General features: G+C 34.1%; 3 protein-coding genes across 4 annotated transcripts; 2 read left to right on the top strand and 1 right to left on the bottom strand.

The window, feature by feature from the left end:
- The first annotated feature begins 1932 nt into the window (after nt 1–1932).
- Nucleotides 1933–7818, top strand: LOC130723733 (DEAD-box ATP-dependent RNA helicase 18). Its single transcript, XM_057574857.1, has 11 exons — nt 1933–2284; nt 2764–3000; nt 3254–3514; nt 3763–3842; nt 3935–4040; nt 4273–4386; nt 4578–4676; nt 4784–4873; nt 5662–5768; nt 5853–5996; nt 6972–7818. Exons 1-11 carry the CDS (start codon nt 2018–2020, stop codon nt 7237–7239), a joined length of 1773 nt encoding a protein of 590 aa, XP_057430840.1. The 5' UTR covers nt 1933–2017; the 3' UTR covers nt 7240–7818.
- A 742-nt stretch (nt 7819–8560) lies between these two features.
- Nucleotides 8561–17393, top strand: LOC130722667 (cytosolic endo-beta-N-acetylglucosaminidase 1). Of its 2 annotated transcripts, XM_057573477.1 has the most exons (12): nt 9034–9172; nt 10532–10579; nt 11034–11171; nt 11378–11487; nt 11569–11680; nt 11772–11879; nt 12726–12838; nt 14104–14185; nt 14705–14785; nt 15216–15265; nt 15890–16025; nt 16522–17393. In XM_057573477.1, exons 3-12 carry the CDS (start codon nt 11115–11117, stop codon nt 17221–17223), a joined length of 1551 nt encoding a protein of 516 aa, XP_057429460.1. In that variant the 5' UTR covers nt 9034–9172; nt 10532–10579; nt 11034–11114; the 3' UTR covers nt 17224–17393. The 2 variants fall into 2 exon arrangements, with proteins under 2 accessions (XP_057429459.1, XP_057429460.1); XM_057573476.1 differs by lacking the exon at nt 10532–10579 and having other exon boundaries at nt 8561–9172.
- Nucleotides 17394–22443: 5050 nt separating this feature from the next.
- Nucleotides 22444–24842, bottom strand: LOC130726972 (LOB domain-containing protein 12-like). Its single transcript, XM_057578294.1, has 2 exons — nt 24581–24842; nt 22444–23002 (listed from the first exon to the last, which is right to left on the bottom strand). Exons 1-2 carry the CDS (start codon nt 24740–24742, stop codon nt 22661–22663), a joined length of 504 nt encoding a protein of 167 aa, XP_057434277.1. The 5' UTR covers nt 24743–24842; the 3' UTR covers nt 22444–22660.
- Nucleotides 24843–25326: the final 484 nt, after the last annotated feature.

Below are 25326 nucleotides of genomic sequence, written 5' to 3'. Positions count from 1 at the left end.
TCTCAAAAGCTTAAGAGACTACAAGTGACACAATTCCTGGAGCAAAATATGATTTTATACAATTTCCTAAAATTCAGACAACCGCTAATGACTAATACTTGCTAGGTTACTTCTCATACAACAGAAGCATTGCATGTTCTACACTGTAGTTCAGTAATAATCATCATTTTATTATTTAGACGTTACTGGACATTTAGTTCAAAAAGGTGGATTAATAGAAAGTGAAAAGGATGGGAAGACAAATAGGCATATTTATGTTGCGCGAGCCCGATAGTGGCGTACTTAAGCCAAGAAAATAACGAAGAAATTTTAGTTGTGATAGTTTATCTGTGTAAGACCAAAAACTTGGGATGCTGATGATGAAGATTGAGATTGGGTGCATAGTTGAAAGGAACCATGTTTGATGGAAGCATACTGGGAATTGAGCGTTAAGTAGCTTAGCTTACATGCAACTAAGAGAAACTCAATATGCAACAATGAAAATATCAAGTGCACAAATTATTTTGGGATTCGGTCAGTCAAGGATGCTAATTTGTTCTAGGTTAGCTCTTCTTTTCTATGATGAGATTCATATACATACTCGGATACTCCATAGTAAATTATCTGGATATCTAAGTAAAAACATTTTCTTCACTTAAAAAAAACTGCAAAACTGATCCGTCAAAACTCCAAGATACATAAACTCCCAAAAACCTCCACTAAACTCATCAGCTTCAGGCATGATAGCACTGGTGTGAAGCAGATTCAACAATTCTTATAATTAAAATGAATTTTTTTCTTTTATCTTATAATTCTTCTTTTAATAAATCTATAAAAAAGAACTAAGAATATGAAAAAATACACATTATAAACAAAAATTAATATCTCTGTGTATTTCACGGGTCACAATACTAGGACTTGAATTGAAACTTCCTGAGTCACAATCTGTTCATATTTTTCAATTTTTTTATGTTTTTGTGCTCAATCAACAATTATTCTATATGAAAACTACTGTTACCTCAAAAAAAAAAATGAAAATTACTTTCTTTTTGGATAAGATGTCTTTCTTTGAAGGAAATTATGTTCAAGTCGTGAATATCCATATCATTGTGAGGTTATCTCTCCTAAGGGGGAAAGTTACTTTCATTCCACATGAAACAAAAATTTAAAATCTATATGAAAATTACCTAAATACACATCAAATTTACCTCACATAATTTGCACAATTTAAAACTCTCACGTATTTTCATTTTTTCTTTTTTTTTTACTCCCTTTTATTTCTTCGATTTCTTTTTATATGTTTATTGATTAATATAAATAAGCATGAAAAGAAACACACACACACATATATATATATAATAGTTTCCTTTTTGCAAAACAAAAACAAACACATTTATCATGAAAAAAATACTTACAAACTAATATTTTATTATATCTAAAATTAGATTTTATCATTTATTAATCCGTAAATTATCTATGGCCATTGTTAAAAATACTACACACACCCTTATTAATACCATCCACCCTAATGTATAGCGGTAGTGAAAATTTAACACACTTTACAATTTGGTACACATTAAGATATTATAATGATAGGTGTAGGTGATATTAATATGAATGTCCATAATCTTTTAATACATATAACAACAATAACACATATTTTAAAATTTTACGCAATAAACAAAAATGAATATCCCCGTGCATCGCACGGGTAAAAAGTACTAGTATGTTATAAAAAAAGGATAATAGTCAAATTATTCACTGATTTTGTAAGTGAGTTTGATTTTAATCATTTGACAAATGGTAATTATAAAAATGATCGCCACTTAACATCATTCTTCCGTCGAAAAACTAAAATTAAATTCGCTAACCGAGGAGGGGTGACTTGGCAATTAAAGATTCAGGAAGGGTCTTTCGTGTTATTTTCATTTAACCTGCAAATTTCAAGATTTAACATTACCCTAAAATATGGAACAACAAACGAAAGAAGAAATCTACACAAACACAGTGAACACGGCGTAGGAGCCATCCACCATCCATGGATTCTTCCGAGTTCCCAAACAAAGCGTTAACCAGCACGCGTTTCTCCGAGCTGAACCCGCCACTATCTGAGCCGGTTCTCCAAGCCCTAACAGACTCCGGGTTCGACTTCTGCACCCCTGTTCAAGCCGCCACGATTCCTTTGCTATGCAGCTTCAAGGACGTCGCCGTCGACGCCGCCACCGGTTCCGGCAAAACCCTAGCTTTTGTCCTCCCTCTTGTTGAGATTCTTCGCCGCTCTTCCCCTAAACCCAAGCCTCACCAGGTTCCTTCCTTCATATTCTCATTAGAATTCGAGATTACGATTTTCAATGCACACACTTGTTGCCCAACTGAAAACCAAACAGGCTCGTAGTGTATGTTAGTCTTTTTTTAATTTTAATGGAGTAGTGTATGCTAATTCAAAATTATTTTGTTGAGCTTGATTGTGTTTGGGTTAAGAATTTTTATCAAAAATAAATAAAATAATTTGGTTTCTCATTGTAATGTGTTCAATCATTTTTACCGTTGGTCCGTGTGGAAGAGGCTCGGGTAAGCATGTGATCCTGAGTTCGATTCCTGAATCCATGTGTACGAAAATTCCTGAATCCATGTGTACGAAAAAAACAAAAAAGGTTGGGAGTGGTCCCCACTTTGGTGCCGGGCCGTACCCCGGAGTTTAGTATTTCACCTGTCGGGTGGGAGGATACTTTGATAAACCGAAAAATGTGTTCAATTTTTGTTTATGCTTTTTGTTATTTGTAGGTACTAGGAATAATTATATCTCCTACAAGGGAGCTATCATCCCAGATATATCATGTTGCACAACCTTTCATTTCAACTTTAGTGAATATTAAGTCCATGCTCCTCGTTGGTGGAGTGGATGTAAAAGCAGACATGAAGAAAATTGAGGAAGAAGGAGTGAACATATTGATCGGCACACCTGGGCGGTTACATGACATTATGAATCGGATGGATATCTTGGATTTTAAAGAACTTGAGGTATTGGTTTCGCTATTGACTTCCATGGATGACTTTGGTCATGCTGAAAAAGTAATTTTGAATCCATGCTTTAAGATCCATTGTCTTTGGAATTTATGCATTGGCAGAGGGCTACAGGTTCCCGGCTTCTTGCAGTTATGTTATGGACTAGCTGCAGCTGGAAAGTTTGACTGGAATTGATAATGTCTAACTTGATGTACTTTTTTGCTAAATCAATTAGTTGACATTATTGTGATTATCTTTTCTCTTACAGATATTGATTTTGGATGAGGCTGATAGACTCTTAGATATGGGATTTCAGAAGCAGTTAACTTCCATTATAACTCAGTTGCCCAAGCTTCGTAGAACTGGTTTGTTCTCTGCTACTCAAACTGAGGCTGTAGAAGAGCTTGCTAAAGCAGGATTGAGGAACCCTGTGCGGGTTGAAGTTCGAGCAGAAACTAAAAGAGCAAATGATCCTGCAACAGCAAAACAACTAGAATCTTCCAAGACACCTTCAGGTCTTCACATTGAGGTACCACATACGTGGCATGCCTGTGTGCTGCATATTAGATGTAACTTTGCTATCTGTTGATTCCAAACTTACTCTTTCATAGTAATGTAATTTCTTCAATAATTTTGGGTAATCCTGCAGCTCATCTCGGCCTGGCATTCTTACTCGAATCGATATAATATGTTTCATGTATTTCTATAAGATTCACTATACGGTTATTGCTCACCCTTTCTTATATATTCATTCTCTTATTTTCCTTGAGATTGCAGTACTTGGAGTGTGAGGCAGATAAGAAGCCATCACAGCTAGTAGATTTCCTTGTTAAGAACCGCTCTAAAAAAATTATAATGTGAGTTTCACTTTATTAATAATTCATCATGTGATTTGAGTGGTTGAAGAATAGTTTATCAAACTCAAAGCATTGCTTTGGCTCTAATGCAGATATTTCATGACTTGTGCTTGCGTTGACTTTTGGGGAACTGTCCTTCCTCACATTTCTGTTTTAAAAGGCTTCTCATTGATCCCTCTTCATGGAAAGATGAAGCAGGTATAGATTTGGCTGTTAGCATTTGTCAAAATTAAAGTGTACTATTATGCAAATTAACATTGTGTTTCCAAAAGAACACGGTACCATGTTAAACAACCAATTATTCCAAAAGCTTAAGCTGTTGAGTAAGGGTCACATGAATGGTTTTATATTATATTCTAACATTACTCATTATTATTGTTGAACCTTATAACTTGTATTAACTGTCTATTTATTTATTCTTTCCGTCTAGACTGTCAGGGAGAAAGCACTTGCTTCATTTACATCCCTTTCAAATGGAATTCTTCTATGTACCGATGTTGCAGCACGTGGACTTGACATACCAGGTGTAGATTGTATAGTGCAGGTAGCTCTGTGACCATATTGATTTTACTGTTGTGTCCACTGATTGTGTTGCATCTTCTTTTGTTCTCTATCTTTTGGTTGGCAAAGTATACTATACTTGGTGGTCCAGTGGTCCACATATTTTCTTGATATTTACCATTTTAACGCTTATTTGTATAGAATACAATTAATATATGCCCTGTTGTGGCGCAGTACGATCCTCCTCAAGATCCAAATGTTTTCATACATAGAGTTGGTCGAACAGCTCGGCTGGGTAAACAAGGTCATGCTGTTGTCTTCTTATTACCAAAGGTATGGTCACAAGTATCATGCTGTAATGGCTTTTGATAATCGACAATTCGACATAGGATTTTTAATTTTTTGAATTTTATGCTAAAGTAATCTATTTAAATGTGTAGGAGGATTCTTACGTAGAATTCCTTCGTATACGAAGAGTTCCTCTTCAAGAGATTAGATGCTCTGATGATGCGCCTGATGTTGTTCCTCAGGTTTGCTTTTGGCCTTTGTAATCTTAATTTCTTGCATTGTCATAATATTTGTACAGACAGTGTGAGAATGATAGGAAAAGACACTAAAGAAGAAGAAAGACAGAGTTTATTAAAGGGAACTATAGAATTTCCTGAGTAGTCAAGAGACTCAGGGCTCTCCCTGAATTCCCAATTACAACACTAATCACAAGATAGAATTTATGTTGATTTCCAATCCGAGAAGTCCGACCCTACCCGATTGATTATACATAAAAAAATGTTTGAAGGCTGAATCCAACCTGAACTGACACTGAAGTAGAAAGAAAGGCTGTGTTCATTGAAGTAAACCATAGAATTTGCTGAATATTCGAGAGACTAAGGGCTCAACCCCAAATTGCCAATCGCAATGCTCGTCAAGAGATCAAGTCCTTGTCTAACTTTTTATTTATAACATTTTCTCTCACTCAAATTAACTAAAATGTTACGAATTAAATTAAGTAACCAAGAAAGAGGTTACCCGTTATATAATCCCTTTGTTACACTGGTTAGTGGTTAATAATAGTCATTCCACATTAGATATTAACTAAGTTAATCATTAGTTTACTCTAATCAATATAATAGTAAGTGGAAATAAATTCCCTGAGAGTAATACTAGCTGAGTAGCTGGTTGCTACCTAGGCTCATGCTGATATATATTGCTCATTCACTATTTTTTTATTGATTATCTAGATCTTATTGCTATCAAACTGCAAACTGTATACGGAAATATTTTCAATTTTAATAACATCATGAATCAAAACTTGTTTCAGATTCGTTCTGCTGCAAAAAAGGATCGTGATATCATGGAGAAGGGTGTTAAAGCATTTGTTTCTTACATCCGTGCTTATAAAGAGCATCACTGCTCTTATATTTTTAGGTCTGTAATGTTTATGTATAATAATGTTGATGTCACTAATAATGAAACATCATATTATCCTACCGTTCTCACTCTTAATTGCAGGTGGAGAGAACTTGAAATTGGGAAATTGGCTATGGGACATGGTTTACTGAGACTTCCTTTAGTGCCAGAGGTAAAACAAAACTCTCTTTCCACCAAGGGATTTGAACCAGTTGAAGATATCAATTTTGAGGACATTAAGTACAGGTAAAAACATTTTCATATAACCGTTCTACGGTCAAAGCATTGTCAGAATAATTTTTTTTTTGCTGTAAGATGAAAGCTCATGAATTGATTTATATCTAATCATGCCCTAAGAACCCTTAGGCTTGAAGAATCGGCAATACATAGGGCCACTTGACCTTGTATTGAAAATTCAACTTTTTTTGTTTACAAGATTGGTGGCACGATGGATAAATTCCTGATCACTTGGTTATAGACTCTAGTGCAACCTTCTCTCTCAAAGCATCATACTATTAGGTGAAGACTTATACAAGGGCAGTTTTATATCTGAGGAACATCAGCTGTACCTAAATCATTTTAAGAAATGAAAATCATACCTAGTGAAAAGCATATCTAGCTTACATCGGTGTTACTTTTTCTGTCATATTTGCCTGAATTGCATAACTTCTTGTGCTTTACTTGATTTGGAGCAAGCTAATATCGAGGACTCATGTTGGAATAATATCAAAAGCTCAAATAGTCTTGGCTTGAACAAGATTAATTATACATGATATTTATTATATTTTATTAAAATTAGATTATAATTAAATTAATTGTAGAATATAATTTGATGTTTTAAATTGAGCTTGAGCTTGAGAATTAAAATTAGGTTGGAGCTCAAGTTTTCGTAAAGGCTCTATTAGATCTCCTTAATTATTTTTAATCTAAATCATGTGTGGGAACTTTTTCTTTAAGCTACTCTTGAAGAGCCTCGATTGGGAAGTTGTTTTTTTGTTTACTTAGTGCTATGTCAAGCTGGATTAAGGGAATATTCAATTCCCCTTTTAAGATGTTAGAATGATGGAAACCAAAGTTCTTGCCACTTGAGATTCACGGTTGAGTTTAACAAGAATGTTCGGGATTTATGTTACGTGTGTTTCTATGGTCCTTCCAAATATAAATATACCTTTCCTTTGTTCTTGTAAACTCACGTTGTTGGCTTAAACTTATATTATACAGGGATAAATCGAGAGAGAAACAACGGAAGAAGAACCTGCAAGTAAAGAAGGAAGCTAAGGAGAAAGAGCCAAGACCTAAAAAACTAAGCAAAACCCCAAATGCACAAACTGACATGAAGAAGAAAACAGCCAAGCAGAGACGTGCTGAGCAGGACGTTGAAGACGAGGAAGAGTTGATGCATGAATACCGATTGTTGAAGAAATTGAAGAAAGGGACCATAGATGAAAATGAATACGCCAAATTGACAGGCACTGAGGAATTACTTTGAAAGCAAAGTTTGCTATGCTGTTATGAGCATCATGGTTGGTGTTAGAATGGTGTTCAATTCTGAATGGCTGTTCGAAAAGACCATAACAATTTGGCTAGTAAATTACGGCGTCCTTTGATTCCAGATGGTATTGGCAATCTCTTAGATCTCTGTATTGATGGAGTTTAAAGAGTCCAGAGGAACAATTTCATTTTTGTTGTTAGAGAGAGAGAGAGACCTTATAAGCCTTCAATATGGACTGAATGACATCTAGAGATTATATACATGAATAGTGATGACAGTGCAGAGAATTGTGGAAGGTACAGCTACTTGCATGAGAGAAACACAGCCTTTTATTCCAATCAAGGTTATGAACAGCATGAAGTATATTATCCAAAATTGTTTGGGTGCTTATTATTCGTTAATTAAGAATACAGTCTTTACATTACTTTGTCTAGTCTGATATTTGCAGCAACAGAAAAAGTTCGAATTATGTTCTAGGTGTTTGTAATCTTATTGAATGATTTTGTTTTGTACTCATTACTGAAAGTTAGTGAATTAACTAGTACTTTTTTTTTTAAAAGTCACAGCCTTGAGGTAGTTTTGTCCATGAAAGCTTTAGAATTAAATTTTCTGGGATGTTCTCTTAATGGGAAGAGGGTTTCCTACTTTTGAAATACTTTGAAGCAAGATTACAAGTCATTACTTAGTCATTAAAGAAGTTTTCAAGGTTAAAAGCAACTGAATGACATAGTGCCGTGAATTTTTTTTTGAAAAGCCAAAATATACTAATAGGAAGCACTAGAAGCACTAGAGGTACTTCAACCCATAAGTAACGCCATAACAAGATAACACCATAATTATGCGGATGGAAATCAGCTTCATGTGTTGTTACTAGAATAGACTTCCCTCCATTCCCTCCAGTTAAGAACAAATTCTGTTGATCCCCTATGAAGTATGTTGGTCTCTAGATTGCCCGGAACAGAGTAGTGTTTTAAAGCTTGGTGTTCTCTTTTGATACAATGTGAGATTTACACATATGATATATGTTGAGTGTAAGCCTATCGCTACTCTCGAATCTGAAACTTGATTTCAGGAAAATCAAACATATACAACTTAAATCAACCATCCATATTGATAAGTTTTTCACATGTTTTTTTTATGCATACAAATTAATTAATTTTTTATCCAGCTAAAGTGGATTGGTGTATTCACTTAATAATAATTACTTTTTGGTACATAAAAAAATGATTGACGTGTGACTTTTTCCTCCCAAACCCATGTGTTCATTAATGACTTGAATATCAACTTGAAAGATTTTCTTATGTCAAAAAATAAAAAAAGTGGGTCAGTCTGCACTCTGCACCGGATTGCACTCAGTTGAAGTACAAGATCATGATCATCATCATGTGCAAGCAGATTTGGTGGGGTTTAAGAAATGATTTCTCGTCTTCTTCGAGCCTATATAAACCGCCAATTCTTAATCTTCCTCCGAAACACCCTCCATTTCCTTCTTCAACAAATCCAAAACCTCTTCCTCACCATGTCAAACCCCAAATCCGAAGCAAAACCCGAACCCTCTTCTTCTTCTTCTGAATCTCCACCACCCTTCGATCCTACACAACCCTCGGTTCCAATTTCATACCCAATCAAGACCCTTCAGGAGCTTGAATCTCGGTCCTATTTTGAATCCTTTCACTACCCTTTCAACAAAGCATCGGTTCCAATTTCCGATGGGGTTTCTTCTTCGTTGCCCAATCGGCGTAGGTTGCTCGTGTGCCATGATATGGCTGGGGGTTACTTGGATGATAAGTGGGTACAAGGTGGTGCCAACCCTGATGCTTATGCAATTTGGCACTGGCATTTGATTGATGTGTTTGTTTACTTTTCTCATGATTTGGTTACTCTTCCTCCTCCTTGTTGGACTAACACTGCTCATCGCCATGGAGTTAAGGTAGGTACTTTACTCGATTCCGCTTTGCTTTCTTGTAGACAGCTTAATTATAGGATTAAGCATTTATCATATCAAAGTTTATGTTATAGAATTTAAGTAGCAAGTGCTATGAGAAAGTATATCAAAAGAGGTTGTTAATTAGTGCTTATTTATATATGAGAGTGCTTGTTGAAGTAAGTTAAAAGGCTTCCTTTGAAAGAGTTTATTTAAGTTTATCTTAGAGTATGAACATTTAAGGTGTTGATGTAAACAGCATAATTAAGCGCGCTTATTCATGAGCTAATTTGTGGAACTTCTTGAAATACGCTGAAAATAGGTTATATGTTAGCATAAGCTCTTATTCATAAGCAGCTGATCTGAATAGCTTATGAAACTTAGTTCAAAACAACTTATTGGCAGACCATAAGCTATTTACATAAGCTTTCCCAGACACTTGCATCAGCGCTTATGCTATAAGATAAACTCAAATAAGCTCTTTCAAATGGAGCCTAAGTTTATGAAAATAGCTTATAACATACCTATAAGATCTTGAGCTTATTTTGATAATTTTTACTCTGTGTCTGAAAGAACTTATTTGAGCTTATTTTCTAGCATAAATACTTATGCAGATGTTTGGACGAGCTTAAGGAAATAGTTTATGACCTACATATAAAGTTCTCTATGTGAATAAACTGTTATACTTACATAAGCTATTTTGGGCTTATTTCTACAAGCTTCTCTTAGAAGCTTATGAATAAACCCTTACGTGATAAGTGCTTATAATTATACACACTTAATTAAGCTCTTAACCCAAACATATTTAGCTTATAATTAAGCGTTTATGTGATAAATGCTTATAAACATAAGCACTTAATTAAACTATGTATCCAAACACCTCCAGAAGTGCTTAGATAGGTAAGCAACTATATTTTACAAATTTAGCCAATCACTTGCTTATGCTTTTTATAAAGTAAGATAAGCTTACATAAGTTTTAGAAAAGTACTTCCAAAGGATCCCTCAATCTCATTAAATGCTTAGTTTGGTTTAGGAAATGATTCCTATTTTTTTTATTTCATTCATACCAATAAAAATTTCATATATAAACATTTAAAAATAAAACATAAAGTATTATTAATAAATAATAAAAAATGTATTTTCATCACTCATTATTGTGTTTACTTTTCAAAGAATGATGTTATTGTAGACTTGGCATCATGGCGAATCCTGTATGTGTGTCAAACTATCTATATATCTACCGTTAAATTTTATACTATGCAAATATTTATAATTCTAAGCTATATTTTGATTTTTAAGCTTGTAGATTATTATTATTATGGCTGATTCTGGCTGAGTACCTTCGTTGTCCTTTCTTTCACTAGTGATAATGTAGCAATAATGGCTTCCCATGTGCTAAGGACCATAAGAAGGTAATTCTGTTTTGGAGGAACGGTTGGAATTTTCTCCTTTAAGCTGCTTATTTATGTTTTCACTCGTGTTTTGAATGATTTTATTACATGCTGTATGGATGTGAACAAGCAAATACTAAATAGTTTGACATTAATAGTTTTTGGCCATATGAAAATTTGATCCACGATATAAACACCTGTAAACTTTGAAATTTTGACAACTTGTTTCTTCTTTACTTTACTAACAATCAGGTTTTAGGTCGATTATAGATTCGATTTTCTCATACAATTGGCTTAATTTAATTAATCTGAGGACATTTGGTGAATGTAAAGTTCTTTTCTGAATCATTTATGGAGCTCAGGCTTTATGGCGCTTGACTTCATTTCTCACTAGGAGATGTTTCTGAAATTTGCTCATTTTTTAATCAGAGCAAATAGATCAATCTTTGGTTGTAATTGTTTCTTAAATATTTAGGTGTTGGGGACTTTCATTACTGAATGGGATGCAGGAAAGGCTGCCTGTGATATATTGCTTTCAACAAAGGAGTCTGCCCAGATGTATGCAGAACGTCTAGCGGAGCTTGCTGTTGATTTAGGCTTTGATGGATGGCTAGTAAATAATTCGTTATCTCTGTGCTTATTAGATTTTATATTCATGTTTATTTGAATTTTTGTATTATCTAATTTGGTTGATATGTGCTTATTTGCATTATGCATATTTATACTAAGAAACAAATACATACTATTTTTCTAATTATCTACATCATTGTATTTGTTGTATTCTTGTCAACTACTCAAATTTGTTTCATTTAATTGCAGATAAATATGGAGGTAAATTTGGATCCAGGGAAAATCTCTAATTTGAAAGAGTTTGTAGACCATTTATCATTAAAAATGCATTCTTCTGTGCCTGGATCGTTAGTTATATGGTAAGTATTAAAGTCAGCAACTTTCTTGCCTCAGTGCATGGTGCCTAAAGTTTACTTTGATGTGTTTTCATGGTCATGTAGGTATGACAGTATTACAATTGATGGTAAATTGAACTGGCAAGATCAACTAAATGAATATAACAAACCGTTCTTTGACATATGCGATGGAATATTTGTAAACTATACATGGAAGGTATTGCTTATCTTCCTCTGCCAAGCTTCTGCAACCCGGATGTCTAATCAATTGCCATCTTCCTTAATTAATCTCAATATGTACCATGTAGGAAAACTATCCAAAGCTCTCTGCTGCTGTTGCCATGGATCGGAAGTTTGATGTTTACATGGGAATTGATGTATTTGGAAGAAACACTTATGGTGGTGGACAGTGGAATGTATGTGGTCTGTGATATACACATAATTTTGTATATGAATATATTAAATGTCTGCTATCCCAATTTTGAACTTCTTTGTGACTAATTTTTCTATTATCTTGAATGGATTATAAGACAGAAACTGAATTTGGTTCATGGGAATGGTATATTTCCTTAGGAACATGCTTATGTGATATATTAGATGAACTCTGCATGTTTTATTTCACTTTAAGCATATTGCCTATCCCTATGCATCGTCTCTCTTCAATGTTTAATTTCTGACTAGACTACACCCCAAATAACAAAGAAGTTAAAATAAAGTCACGTGGACTATAGCAACAATGAATTTTTTATTTATTCAAAAAGGTCACATGAACAATACCTCTTGTTTTCTTCGCACATAAGTTCATTTACAGGGATAACAATTGGCTTAAATATGTTCTTTGTGCTGCATTCTAGACATTCAGACGTCAGAATGAATTGGTTTGTTTTTTGTATATTGCAGAATTTATTTGATGTATTGTAATGTTATAATATAACTTCCGTCACAGTAGTTTCTTACATGTAGCTCCTCCTCCCATGGCGAAGCAGCCAACTTACCTGTAACAAATGATCCTCTTACCAAAATGATAATTATTACTTTTGTTCCATAGTGCTTTGTTTTAAAAGGTATTTACTAAACCAGGCATTATTGGAGTTTTTGTGGGACATGAACTTGTGAAATCTTGGATGTCAAATAGTTTTGGACTAGTGTAGTGTTTGATTGGTTAACTGAATGGATAATATCTCAGTGTTATTTCCCATTATTTGGTAAATTATCTCAATATTGTTTCTAGGCGTTTCTTCACTCTGTTATGTATGTCTCAGGCAAATGTTGCTCTTGATTTACTAAGAAAGGATGACATCTCTGCTGCAATATTTGCTCCTGGATGGGTCTATGAGACAAAGCAACCACCAGATTTTGAGACTGCTCAGAATAGGTAATTTAGCTCTCTGTTTTGCAATACCTGAAAAAATATTGCATTTTTGCTATCACAAGGTTAACTTAGTTGATTGCATAATAATATATTGACAAAATAATATAATGGCAGGAGTGGCTACATTGTATAAAAAAATGAACATAAAGTTGAGGATGCATATATAAATTATAGCTGCCCGTCCCATCAATATCTTCAAAGGTTTTGATTTCAATCTGACATTCTGACAGCATCTTTAAAAAGTTTCCTGTGTTAGTTTTATAGTTTGGATCATTGAATACATCTGGGTAATTCCACATGATTTTCTTTAGCATATCTTATGACTGGTGTATTTTATTACAAATCTTCTCTTGATTACATTTCTTCCTGATCACACTCGCACCTGAAAGAGAATATAAATTTTGTGATATATGTTTTGCCTATTTACAGAATTTGTTATCTTGTACACAATGCATTTTTGTCATATGCAGTAGCGACGAACTGTAGTTTAGTAAGTATTAACTTAAGCTTCAACTTTCAAGCCTGTGTTTATTCCCTAAGAGAACCTTGCAATGTATTGATATTTCTATCTGAGTCATGCACTTTAACATTGGAGCACTTGCTCTTTTATTGGAGTCTGGTGATTTTTCAAGTTATATATTACAATATTTATGTAGAAAAGTTTAATAAACTTATTTTTTATAATACGAATATTTTTGCCACAAACATTCTAAACGGCCTATTTGGTTTATAAAAATGTTTCCTTGTTTCTTCTTGTTTTTACTTTTAATTACAAAAATGCCATCATGTTTTTATTTGTTTCATGTTTTCAAAGAATTGTTTTAAGGTAAAGTCAGAACAACTTTATATTGCTATTCTTGTTCCCCCCATACAAATATTTGAAAATAGAAAACTAAGTCAAAATGCGGTGGAATTTTTTAATTAAAAGTGAAAATAGAAAACGGAAACAGAAAATAATTTCTTAGAAATGACTGGCTTTTAAATTTTTCATTCGCTTTCAAATGGGTTACAGTAGTAGGTACAATTACATAGTTAAAGTTTTTTGAGGAGTGCTAGCAACACTCACTTTGACACTCTCCTTGATTGGTTAAAATTCATGTAGGTCCCGCCAAATTGGGAGTGGGGTCCATATAATTTAGTGTAACCTACATGGATTTTGACCAATCAAAGAGTGTTGCTAGCATTTGTCAAGTTTCTTATAATGGAGATCAAACCATTAATCTCCTACTCATGCGTACCAGCATAACTGCCATGCATTGATATTGCAGTTGGTGGGGTCTTGTGGGAAAGTCATGGGGAATACTGCGAAATTATCTTGGAGTACTACCATTCTATACAAATTTTGATCAGGTTCGCAGTTACAATTATTGTCCCCTTTTACAGTTTTTTTTTCCCTTTTAAGTGATTGCTTTTCCATTGTGCATTTGGCAGCTGCTGGTCTGAATAAAACTTTGACGATACTCTTTCCACATTTTGTTCCATATGTTTACTTTTCATTTAATTTCAGTGAAATTCATACTAAGAATAATTTTTGAATTCCAAGAGGCAGAGATGATGGGTGAAATGAAAAATTCCATATCCTTAAGAATGAAACTTCCTTTATCCAACTTTAGCTCAGCGCATATCAAACTGGCAAGGAAGAGATGAATAAAATCTCGCATTGAACATCACCAAAGAAATATTTTACGTGTGTATGTAGTTTAAAAGCCTACACATAGAACTTGTCAATCTTCTACCAAAAATAAATAATGAAATAACCTCAGCAATTTCCCACCTTTGCTATGTCACTTCAGATCAAATACTTATGCATCCTATCTTTCAGATGATGGCATTTTAGCTTTCAAATATATCTTATAATTGCTTTTTCAGGGGCGTGGTTATCACATTTCAGTTGATGGAGACCATGTATCAAATGCTAATTGGTGCAACATTTCTTGCCAAGGCTTTCAGGTATGCACACGATAATTTATTAGAAGAAGATAAGGATATAATTGGTACCACCTAAGTCTGACACAATTGGTATATAGTTGAGTCCCTTAAGGATTACAAGGGTTTCATCTTTTTCCATGTGTATGGAAAAGTTTTTGCCGGGAAAAGCAGAACTCGCTCCGGTGATATTCGAAAGAGATTAGTCTCTTGGTGTCAAAAAGGGTATCCCCCGGATGCACAAGAAAAAGAAGACTTAATTGGCAAATAATAATTAATATTATCTAGAACTTCTAAAAAGACAGATAAATAGATATAGTTCCTGTCCTAAAAACTGACAGTTAAAGAAGGAATGGAGGAAGTAACTAGAAAACCAAGTTCATTTTAATACTGTGAATTTATGATACTGGTGATGAGAGTTTTGTTCTAATCTATCTCAAATATTTGTGTGCAGCCACTCATTGAGGTTGCTGATCCTACAAATCCTATTCAAGTTCTTGTAGAGTAAGTTATGGCACATATCTAATATTTAAAAAATGTCTTTGCAATAGAGCAGTATAAAAAATGTACATATGTATTGCATATGTTCAAAGTAAATATTGTATAATAGCATATGGGTAAACTGAGCAACTTTGTGCTTTTGTGGGTGAAGAAAATTAGACATCACAGGTTCTTATTACACATTCAATTGGGAAGATTTATCTCTAGTTATAAATATGATTTGTTATTATTCTTGCTTCAATTGGAAAATCTTATTAAAAATGACCTTGTTGTCAATAATATCCACAACATTTGGTTTTTGATTGAGCTCAATGGCGTAGTCTGATCCATATAGCCGACCTCACTTAGTGGGATAAGACATTGTTGTTGGCTATTATTCTTGCTTCAATTATTCTGCCAACCCCTGGAACAACTTTTTTGATGGCTGACCTGACGGGGTGACTGGATGAAAACCTCAAATCATGTATATTTAATTTTCTATAATATGAATACATTACCATAATATTGAATGTCTCCTTTCTTTTCTATTGTTTAATTTTAATGTGAAATATTGAATTACTACATCTTAGATCTATTTCTTAGTTCTGACTAGATTTAAAGTCTTTGTTTTCTCGCTGCAAATTCCAGCTTGAAGGAAGCATCATATAGTGGAGGGGGGAACATTACATTCAAAGGATCTCTTGAAAAGAAAACGTACTTTGAGAGGAAAATCTTTCAAGGAGAGTTTCTTTTGAGCGAGTTGCCTATCCACTTTATCTATTCTGTAAGCTATATCTCTTTGTCATATAATTGCTGAAGAAACTGCACATCAATCTATTATGCTTGATTTAAAAAATGGTCATCATACTTGTATAACCCAAAATAGCTGTCAATATAGTAGTTCAATTCAATTCACAGTACAATTAGTGTGTCCCATTTTCAGGAATCCGGTTACATGATTGAGTTAAGGGAAATCAGGATGTGTTTCCTTGATCAATGGCATAATGCACATCAATCTATTTAGCTTGATTTTGAAAATGGTCATCAAACTTGTATAACCCGGAATAGCTGTCAATGGAGCAGCTTCATTCAATTAGCAGTACAATTCGCGTGTCCCTTTTTTGGGAATCCGGTTACATGATTGAGTTAATGGAAATTAGGATGTGTTTCCTTGATCAATGGCATATTGCACTTCAGTCAAGCTCACTGAAACCATTATATATGTGGTTTTCCTATCCGAACCCTCTTTTTTTCACACATGAAGTCCATGATTAATGCAGGTGAAATCTGATGGCAATTCTTTATTGGGACTTAAGCTTGTGCTCACCTCCACCGGCGACAAAAGAACGTCTATTCTTCTCACATCGCAGGCCGTGAATAATTTCTCAAGTAAATTCAGCAAAGTGATCATGGCACGTGAACAAAAGGGATTTTCCCCTGGATGGGTCATAAATGAAGGTGCAATTGCCATGGATGGATTCACTCTAACAGAAATCCATGCAGTTTGCTACATATCTGATTCTCCATTATCAGATGCCAATGATGGTAGTGTGGATTATTTTGCCATTCTTGGTCATATCACAATGAAAACTTCTGATTACAAGTTGGATTTTCCGGTCTCCTCTTCCTGGCTAGTTAGTGGTGAATTCATCAAATTGAATTCAGATTCTCAAGGCTCCAAGACCCTTGATGTTAAAATTTCTTGGACACCGAAAGATGGAAAAAATCATCTATTTTCAAAGTACGTCGTGTATTTGGTAAGATTATCAAAACAAGCAGATGGCAACCCAGGTAGAACATCAGAACATGTTAATGAGGAGTATCTTGGGGTAGCACAAGTGAACTCTTTTTATGTTTCTGACCTCAAAGTTCCTTTGGCCACTTCAAGTCTCAAATTTATAATACAAGTTTGCGGTGTTGATGGGACGATTCAGGAATTGGATGAATCTCCATATTATGAATTGATAGTTGAAGGTCCTTAATTTGTCATATGAATGTAACATTATTGTTTTATCTGAAGGAAGAATCTATTTTATATTCGGACGTTGCAGCTACTACATATGCGGCTTAAGCTGCAGTAAGCAATAATACATATGCAAGTAGCAAGAGCATATCCTGATTTAAGTATGATTTAAACTTGAGTCATTTTGGACATCCTGTGATAATGTGAAGTCAAGTGCTTTTTAATTAAAAATAAGTTATTTTAGTGGAGATTTTGTTAATGTCGTTGCTTTTGTTGTGTTTTCGTAAACCTAATTGTGTTTTCGTACACGTCTGAATTAAGGGGTGGAATTGACAAAGGTTATTTCTATGAAGCCCACTAAACACTCAAGTAACTGTTAGAAGATTCAATGCTCCAAGCCCACAAAGTATCTGTTAGAAGGTTCAATGCTACACCATTTGATAGGTTTTTTATTTTTATTTTTATAGGCAAATGTTAATTGTTAGTAAATTAATTCCTTCGTCAGAGTTTGAATCCTGACCTATCACTCTGCAAATTCCTTCATTTCCCTTAGCTCACCCTTCACCCCAATTCTTTTCTTACTTTTCAAGAATTATTTTTCTTACCAATATGGAAAATTAGACACTATCATCAAATTGGTAAGAAAAGTAATACTTGGAGAAGTATACAACATATTAGGTTCTATAAGAAAGAAACATTTTAGAATAACTTCTCCTTATACTAGTTTCAACTTTAGAGTAAACTATAAATGTGTCAATCGTGAAACCAAACATGCACTTAGAGTAAGTTTTATGTTAGAAGAAGTGAATCTGAGTGGTTTAAACCTGGATATCTAAATACGATATAACTCCTCTTACAAAGCAGCTAGATTTTTTTGACAAAAGCAGCTTTGTTTGTGGTGTAGAAAAGTTAGTATCGATAGCACAGCTTCAAGTTCAACTTGGTGCAGACTTCATTTTCTCCACTCAGGTTTAGTTATTTATTTATAATAGAAGCATTTCTTAATTTTACATAAATTAGAGAAAGAAGAAATTGGAAGAGAACTGAATAGAGGGATAAGTAAGTGCCATCTCAATTCCAAAACAAACTTCCTTTTGGAATTATTATCCTCGAGCCCTCAAACGGAAAAACAGGTTCCCGGCGGGCCACTATCACTTTCATTACAGATGCAGAATTTCAGAATTGATAGACAACAATAACAAAGACATGCCTTTGTCTTTTTATGTACCTTAACTTATTATCATTGTTCTATTTAACTGCGGCTGCCATTATATAATAATTAATAATTCATCAGCATTTTTTTTTTGACTCCCTACAACATTTTGTATCTAACCCCACTGATGTTTCAAGAATTAAAGGACCAGAGTTAAGTAGAGCAGCAATTTGCCTTTGTCTTTTTTCGAAATCTTTTGCTACCTGAGGCTTAATTTCTACATTTCACCAGTCAGTGTAAGAGAAACATGTGTAGTAAGCTCCAACAACTACCACTTGACTTGTCTCTCTGCAAAGTGCAAATTAAAGACACATTTGGTAACGACTAGTTCTAAATATCTATCACATGTTAAAGATTATACCATATAGTCATTGACTTAATTAGGTCTTAGGAGATCTCGTGAACTTTCTAAAGGAGTCTGATGGCTCCAAGAATTTCTTACTAGTTTTTTTAATGTGGTTGAAGTGGTTAATATAATATGATGAAAGATAACTTATCTTTCCATAATATCACTGGAACTAGATGATGGACATACACTCGTCAAAATTACATAATTATCTAAACTGCACTTTCTAAGGATTAATCCTGAACCTCCCCACCCAAAAGTTTTTATATGAATTGGGAAGTTCTACTTAAAAGTAGTTTATACCATTATATATTAAAGCTCCATTGAAGATAAACACGTGCTGTGGGCAAGTTAGTAACAAGTTTAGTTTATAATGATAGATGATAGAATAGGTTCTCTAGTGTACAGCTAGATGAAGACAAAAACAAGGTTAAAACAGGACTTGACTTGGAAATAAGAAGCTTTCATGTTTGACTAGGAAACGTTCCCACGTTAAATTTAAATAAAGCTGAGGAATCTTAAAGTCAGTTGTAACCCAATTTTCTTTTTTCTATATATATATATATATATGTGAATTATTTAAACAACGGTCGGTTGTCGCCCTTTAGTCGTTTCTGGTTTTCTCTTGATCGATCATTTAAAATAATGCTTTGATTTGGACACAAAGCAGTTGGGAGCAGTTGGGAGAGATGGTTTTGAAAATTCTTAATCACATTTAATTTAATAGTTTGATACGTTTCAAAACTATTATAGTTAATTTAAGGTTATGCATAAAGATTAAGAATTCATTAATTGATGTTATAATTTGACCGAAACACTTTATTTAATATGAGTTATATGAAAGAGATAATGAAAATCATTGATTGATTGGTGAGAATTGTGATTGGTAAAAATAAGAGGTGATACTTGAGAGATACAATATTAAATGAGGATATAAAAGGAAGAGAATGAGATAAAGTGCTTTGGATATGTAAAACAACAATGGCTTTAAAACAAAATAAAAAAAACTAAAACTATACTCCCTCCGTTCCTAAATAAGTGACACGATTTCTAGCTGAATTTTGTTCCTAATTATTTATCACTTTACAAAGTTCAAGAGAGCATTAATTATACTTTACCAATTGTACCCTTCATTTATTGGTGGTAAAAAAGTTAGAATTAACATGAGAGATAAATGGTATAGTAGGAAGTTAGATTGTAATTTTAATAAAACAAGAACATTAATTGTTATTTCTTACTTATGCAAACAACCTTAAAGTATCAGATATTTAGAAACAGATGGAGTAATAGTTTTGGAATCGAGGAAGTATTAACTAGTTTCATATAGTAATAAGTTGTGCACATCCCACAAATTCATGAGCACTTTGTTTCCCACGTGAAAACCTACAAGGAGCTCATCTCTATCATGATTAGAAGATTGTAGTTTGTGCTTTCGCTTTCGGAAAAGATAAAAAAAAAAATTAGTTTGTGCGAAAAATGGACAGCTTCTTCTGAGAGCATCTTTAACCATGATATTCACTAAAGTATTTACATTTTACTTTTTACAATTCTCAATAATGACACATCATCTACATCATTTTAATAATTTTTACTCCAAACCAACAACTCTTAAAAGTTTATATAAAAAATTGTTTTATTAATTACAAGTTTTATTTAAACCTTTAACATTAAGCCATAATAAATGCAAACACACTTTTCATGACTAAATTGAGTATCTACTCTCACATACGTACCCTCACTAGCCATGTTGAATTTAAAAATATACTCCAATGGTAATAGATATTGGTGGGAGTATATGTTTGACATTACATACTCCCATTGGAGATGATCTGATGGAAGTGAAAGTGAAAAACATATATATGGAGAAATCATTAATTTTTGGGAAAAGTAACATGAGTAGTGTACCTGCCGAGCTATTACTCTTGTTTTGGAGGTTGGTTTCAAGCCCCACTACTAAATAATCACACCCCTCCCGAGGCTTAATGCCTGTCGTTATTAGCTATGTTAATGTCAAAGTTAGGGTTTCTGAGGATGATCAATAGTCGGCATGACAATAATTAGGATAACATACAAAAAACTAGGAGAGATGATTTAATTGCATTGCAATCTCGAAGTCTTCTTATTCTTGATTCTCTTTATTTCTATTATTGGTTGTTTGCATGATCACACCCCCACCATCTTTCAAATATTGATTTACATAAGATCACCCTATTATTAATTTGTTCACTCGGTCCCTTGGGTTCGAAACAACTGGCCTGTATTACTTAGAATGCACTTACTCTAGTTTGTGTATGTGTGTTTTTGGAGCAATACGCAACAACTAAGGCAATACTTTGAGTCACACACCATAAGTGTTAGAATTGACTTACCTATAAGACAAATCCTCCATAAACCAAGTTTAGCAGGACGAGTTATTGCTTGGGCAGTAGAACTCTCGGAGCACAACATCCAATATTAGCCCAGACAAGTCATAAAGGCCAAAGTGCTCGCCAGATAGCTTTGGATGGAAGTGAAAGCGAAAAAGCATATTAGCAATTGATTAATTTTAGGAAAGGATAAAATACACCGCCAAAAGGAACATGAGTACGTCGTGTATCTATCGAGCTATCACTCTATTAATACTTAAATTTAAAATTAGGCCAAATGTGTAGAACAACACAAGGTGACTTTAAACTGTGCTAATGCATACGAAATTCGTAAAAGAGAAATCCTAGCCCCTAACTATGCATAGGGTTCTTTCCAATATTTTCCTTAATTAACCTTCTAAAGTTCCAGGTTTTTTTGCAGTGGAAGGATGGAGGAAGAAGGTGAGGGACTGGAGGAGGAAGGTGGGGGAGGGTCGGTGAGCAGGATGGCAAACACATTGAAATTGATGCAGGACTATATTGTAGGGTGAAATTTTTGAGAGAAAGATACAACGCCACGTAGGATTGCCAACCTGACACTTAACGCGATACACCAGCCTTTTTGTTAAGTCTCACTAACAGTGTGAGGCCAAACCCTACCATGCCCGACATTTTCACATTCAAGGGTATTTTTAGATATTTTCCGTCTTTCAAGGATAAAGTCGTAGCGCACGAATTTTTCATGGACCAAATTAACCATTTAGTTAGGTCCACAAAGACTCTCCACATATTTAATAAAGCAACTAAAATAATTCTAGTGGAAAAAAATGTTATATTGTTGACTAAACAAGTGGGATGTCTTTCCATATCATGTCATAGTGAATTTGTAGGTTGTGATGAATTGTTGACCGTAAGAGGATAAACCAGAGATCAACACATTGAGTTTACATGACCACACTAAAGTGGATTGGACACCACTTTCACCTAAAACCTTAAGGCATTTAGGCGTATGAGTTCTCTTACTTATAAAGTGCTCAACACTCACCTAATCTTTCCAATGTGAGACTTCTTTACTCACACTTGACATCCCAACAATCTCCCCCTCAAGTGTGAGTCAATCTCAAGCGGAAAGCCACCAACCACTTGCACCGCCGTTGGATCTCCATCAACGGGACATGCCGCCTAGCTACCATTGCTAGGAAGACTTTTGACACAAGGAGTCGTCACCATGACTATGGAATATCTCGGTTTATCCTCTTGCGCCCAACATGAATTATGAGAATGTTTGCCATTTTTTAAAAATATCACCGACCCTCGTCTGAATGCATTAATGTTCAAGCACCCTAGTCATTAGTTTAATGGAAATCACTGATTCAGAACACTCTAAATTACTTCAATGGCACTTAATCATGTGCTTGAGTTGACCCTAAAATCACATTCCTTCTATCTTACTTAACTTCAAAAATAGTAAACAAGTGGAGAGAACTTTTCACACATCATAGATTCATGGAAAAGAATTTATCAAAGCCAAAGCATGTGAGTACATTTTCATTCAAGAAACCATGTCATGTCCAAATATGCTCTCTCTTGAGAGAGAATCATGATGAATAACATTGCTTGAAGAGGTATAATTAAGGTACTGAGGCAGATCATTTTGGAGAAGGTATGATTTCTGATCTAGGTCCAGTTCTGGATTGGGCATAACAGGCTCGTTCTGCATCTGGATGCAGAGGATCTCTGCTTGAGCCACTGCAAGCTGCATTTGGAGCTCAGAGACCTGGTTTTGCAAGTAGGATATGGCTCCAACACAACCATACACTGGGTCCCGGACTCTTGCATGTGCTTCATACACTAGACTGCTCACTGCATCTGCTCTCTGATCAAACGGAAGTTCCTGAAGCATTGTTGAATTCTGATCAATAACCATTATGACCAAAAAGGATGAAAGTCAAAGTATTATTCATATGTATATGAAAGATTATTTTTGTTAAACCGCCCACGTCCTTTACTGAGACAATCATGTTTGAGCCATATAATATTAGTATGTTCTGAAAACCGGACCGGTCATTGAACCGGTCAAGGTACTGGTTTAAGGTTCAAAGGTTAAACCGGGGTCAAATCGGGGTCAAACCGGGGTCCGACCGTGGCAATTTAAATAGTACATCATATATGTTAATATATATATAATATATGCTATATTTGTGAATAGTAAATATCTTCTTTTTAATTACATATAAAAATTAAGAATATAACATTACATTACATAAATTATTACTTTATTTATCTATATATTAAAATAAATATAAACTAATATATCATAAATATGTATACTTTTTTAAAATTATGGGTCTAATACATTCTTGTGTATCCAAAGATCATCACTCATAAGTTAAATATATGATTTTGACAAAAGAAAATTAAAAATACATGATAAAAATGTACAAATTGTTAAAAAGATTTAAATAAAAGTGTCCCTGCATGTGTACTTAAGATGTGACCACATATAAATTGTGGAAGTTTGTCTTCATGCAATAAATAATATATAAATAATTTTGCCTTTAATTACACAACATGTAAAGTGGCATAGTGGTAGCAGTTCCTTCTTTCTTCCTTCAGGACTTGGCTTCGAACCTAGCTGGCCACATTTTTTTTCATTTTAACAACTGCACATTCAAAAAAAATACTACAAACCGAACCGGTCCGGTTCGGGCCGGTTATACCGGTTCTGAACCGGTTTAGCGGTTCTTTCTCCGGTTCGTTGGTGCCCGCTTTAATATGCCAAACCGAACCGGCCTTAGGTCCGTTCCCGGTTGAATCGGTCGGACTGCCCGATCCGGTCCGGTTTTCAGTACACTGACTATGAGTGAGAAAGCTCTCCCTGACAAGTTTTAAAAATAAATTAGGAACTGGAATACATAATCTTTATTTAAGCTAAAACAATCTTGATTTGTGGTATAAATCAAAAGTATGAAAGGTGATGTGATAAGAATGTTCCGTATTTTGTAAATAATATTTTCACAGCAAAATTTTCAACAAATATGAAATATAAAAAGAAAAAATGTATAAAAATAGAATAAAAGAGAAAGTACATCAGAGTGTACCAAAACCCTATTTCCATACAAGATGTAGTTACACCCTCCTCTTAATATGTAGAAATAAGAGATGTGTAAAGATAAAATATAGAAAAAATCAAACAAAATGCTTTTCAAAGTGAAATTTAACCAGAAAAATAAAGTGCACAACTAGGTTTCTCTGCCTATTTTCACACTCCCTTCCCACTCCCATCACACTAGAAAGCTGGATATTAGAAATCTGTGTAAGAACAATAGGCATACACCAAAACATTTAGTAAATTGAAAACCCAAAATATATAGAGCAAATATTTTCCACCCAAATATGTAGCTTTCCTTTTGTTTTTCAGTCATCTTTCACTATCAAAAGGAAAAGTAGCACAAAGAGAGTAAGGGGGTACCTGCAGCATTTTGCTAACATTGCTAGCACCAAAAACCTTATGAACTATGGCGAACTTTTGAGGATCATCAGAAGGGAAATAAGGAGAAAAGATGCAATCTTGGGCGCAACGGCGTCTCAGCAGCTTGCATGAAGCACATGGGGAATTCCCACTCCCACCCATTTGAATATGGAAAACAGAGGAAACTGCTTAAACTATTTGTTCTGGGGCAGAGAAAACAGGGGAAGTTAATGGAAGACAAACCAACTGCGCTTGAAAAACTAGTCAGGGGCTCTGTATTTATAATAGTTGCTTGCCTCTGTAGCTTCTTGTGCACTAGTATCACTATAAAATGGACTCAACTTTTAAAGATATTTAATAATTTTGTATTATGTATTTTAATGTGTTTGCTTACTTAAGTATCTTTCGTTTTTTATACACTAAAAATAGTTGCCAAAGCCCAAAGGCACAATGTTATAAAAGTATCTAGGAAAAAAATAAGATGAGGCTCGTGTAGTGGCTTAACTCTCTGTTTTTTTAAGTAAGTGAGAGAAGAATTAATTTCACGCCTATTAGCTGTGACGATATCTAATTAAGGGGAAAAGATTAAGATAATATTAGAATGAATCTAACATTCTATTAGTATCTTTATCATTATAATTTAATACATCTTGTACTTTTTATTATCTAACTTACACCTCATATTAAAGTTATTTGTAAACACGTATAAGAATGAGTTCTTATCTGAAAACTGAAATTCCACTTCA

Source organism: Lotus japonicus, chromosome 6 (assembly GCF_012489685.1).
Source record: "Lotus japonicus ecotype B-129 chromosome 6, LjGifu_v1.2".
Lineage (NCBI taxonomy): Eukaryota > Viridiplantae > Streptophyta > Magnoliopsida > Fabales > Fabaceae > Lotus > Lotus japonicus.
Note: the sequence above shows the minus strand (reverse complement) of the source record. Positions and strands in the feature narration are given on the sequence as shown.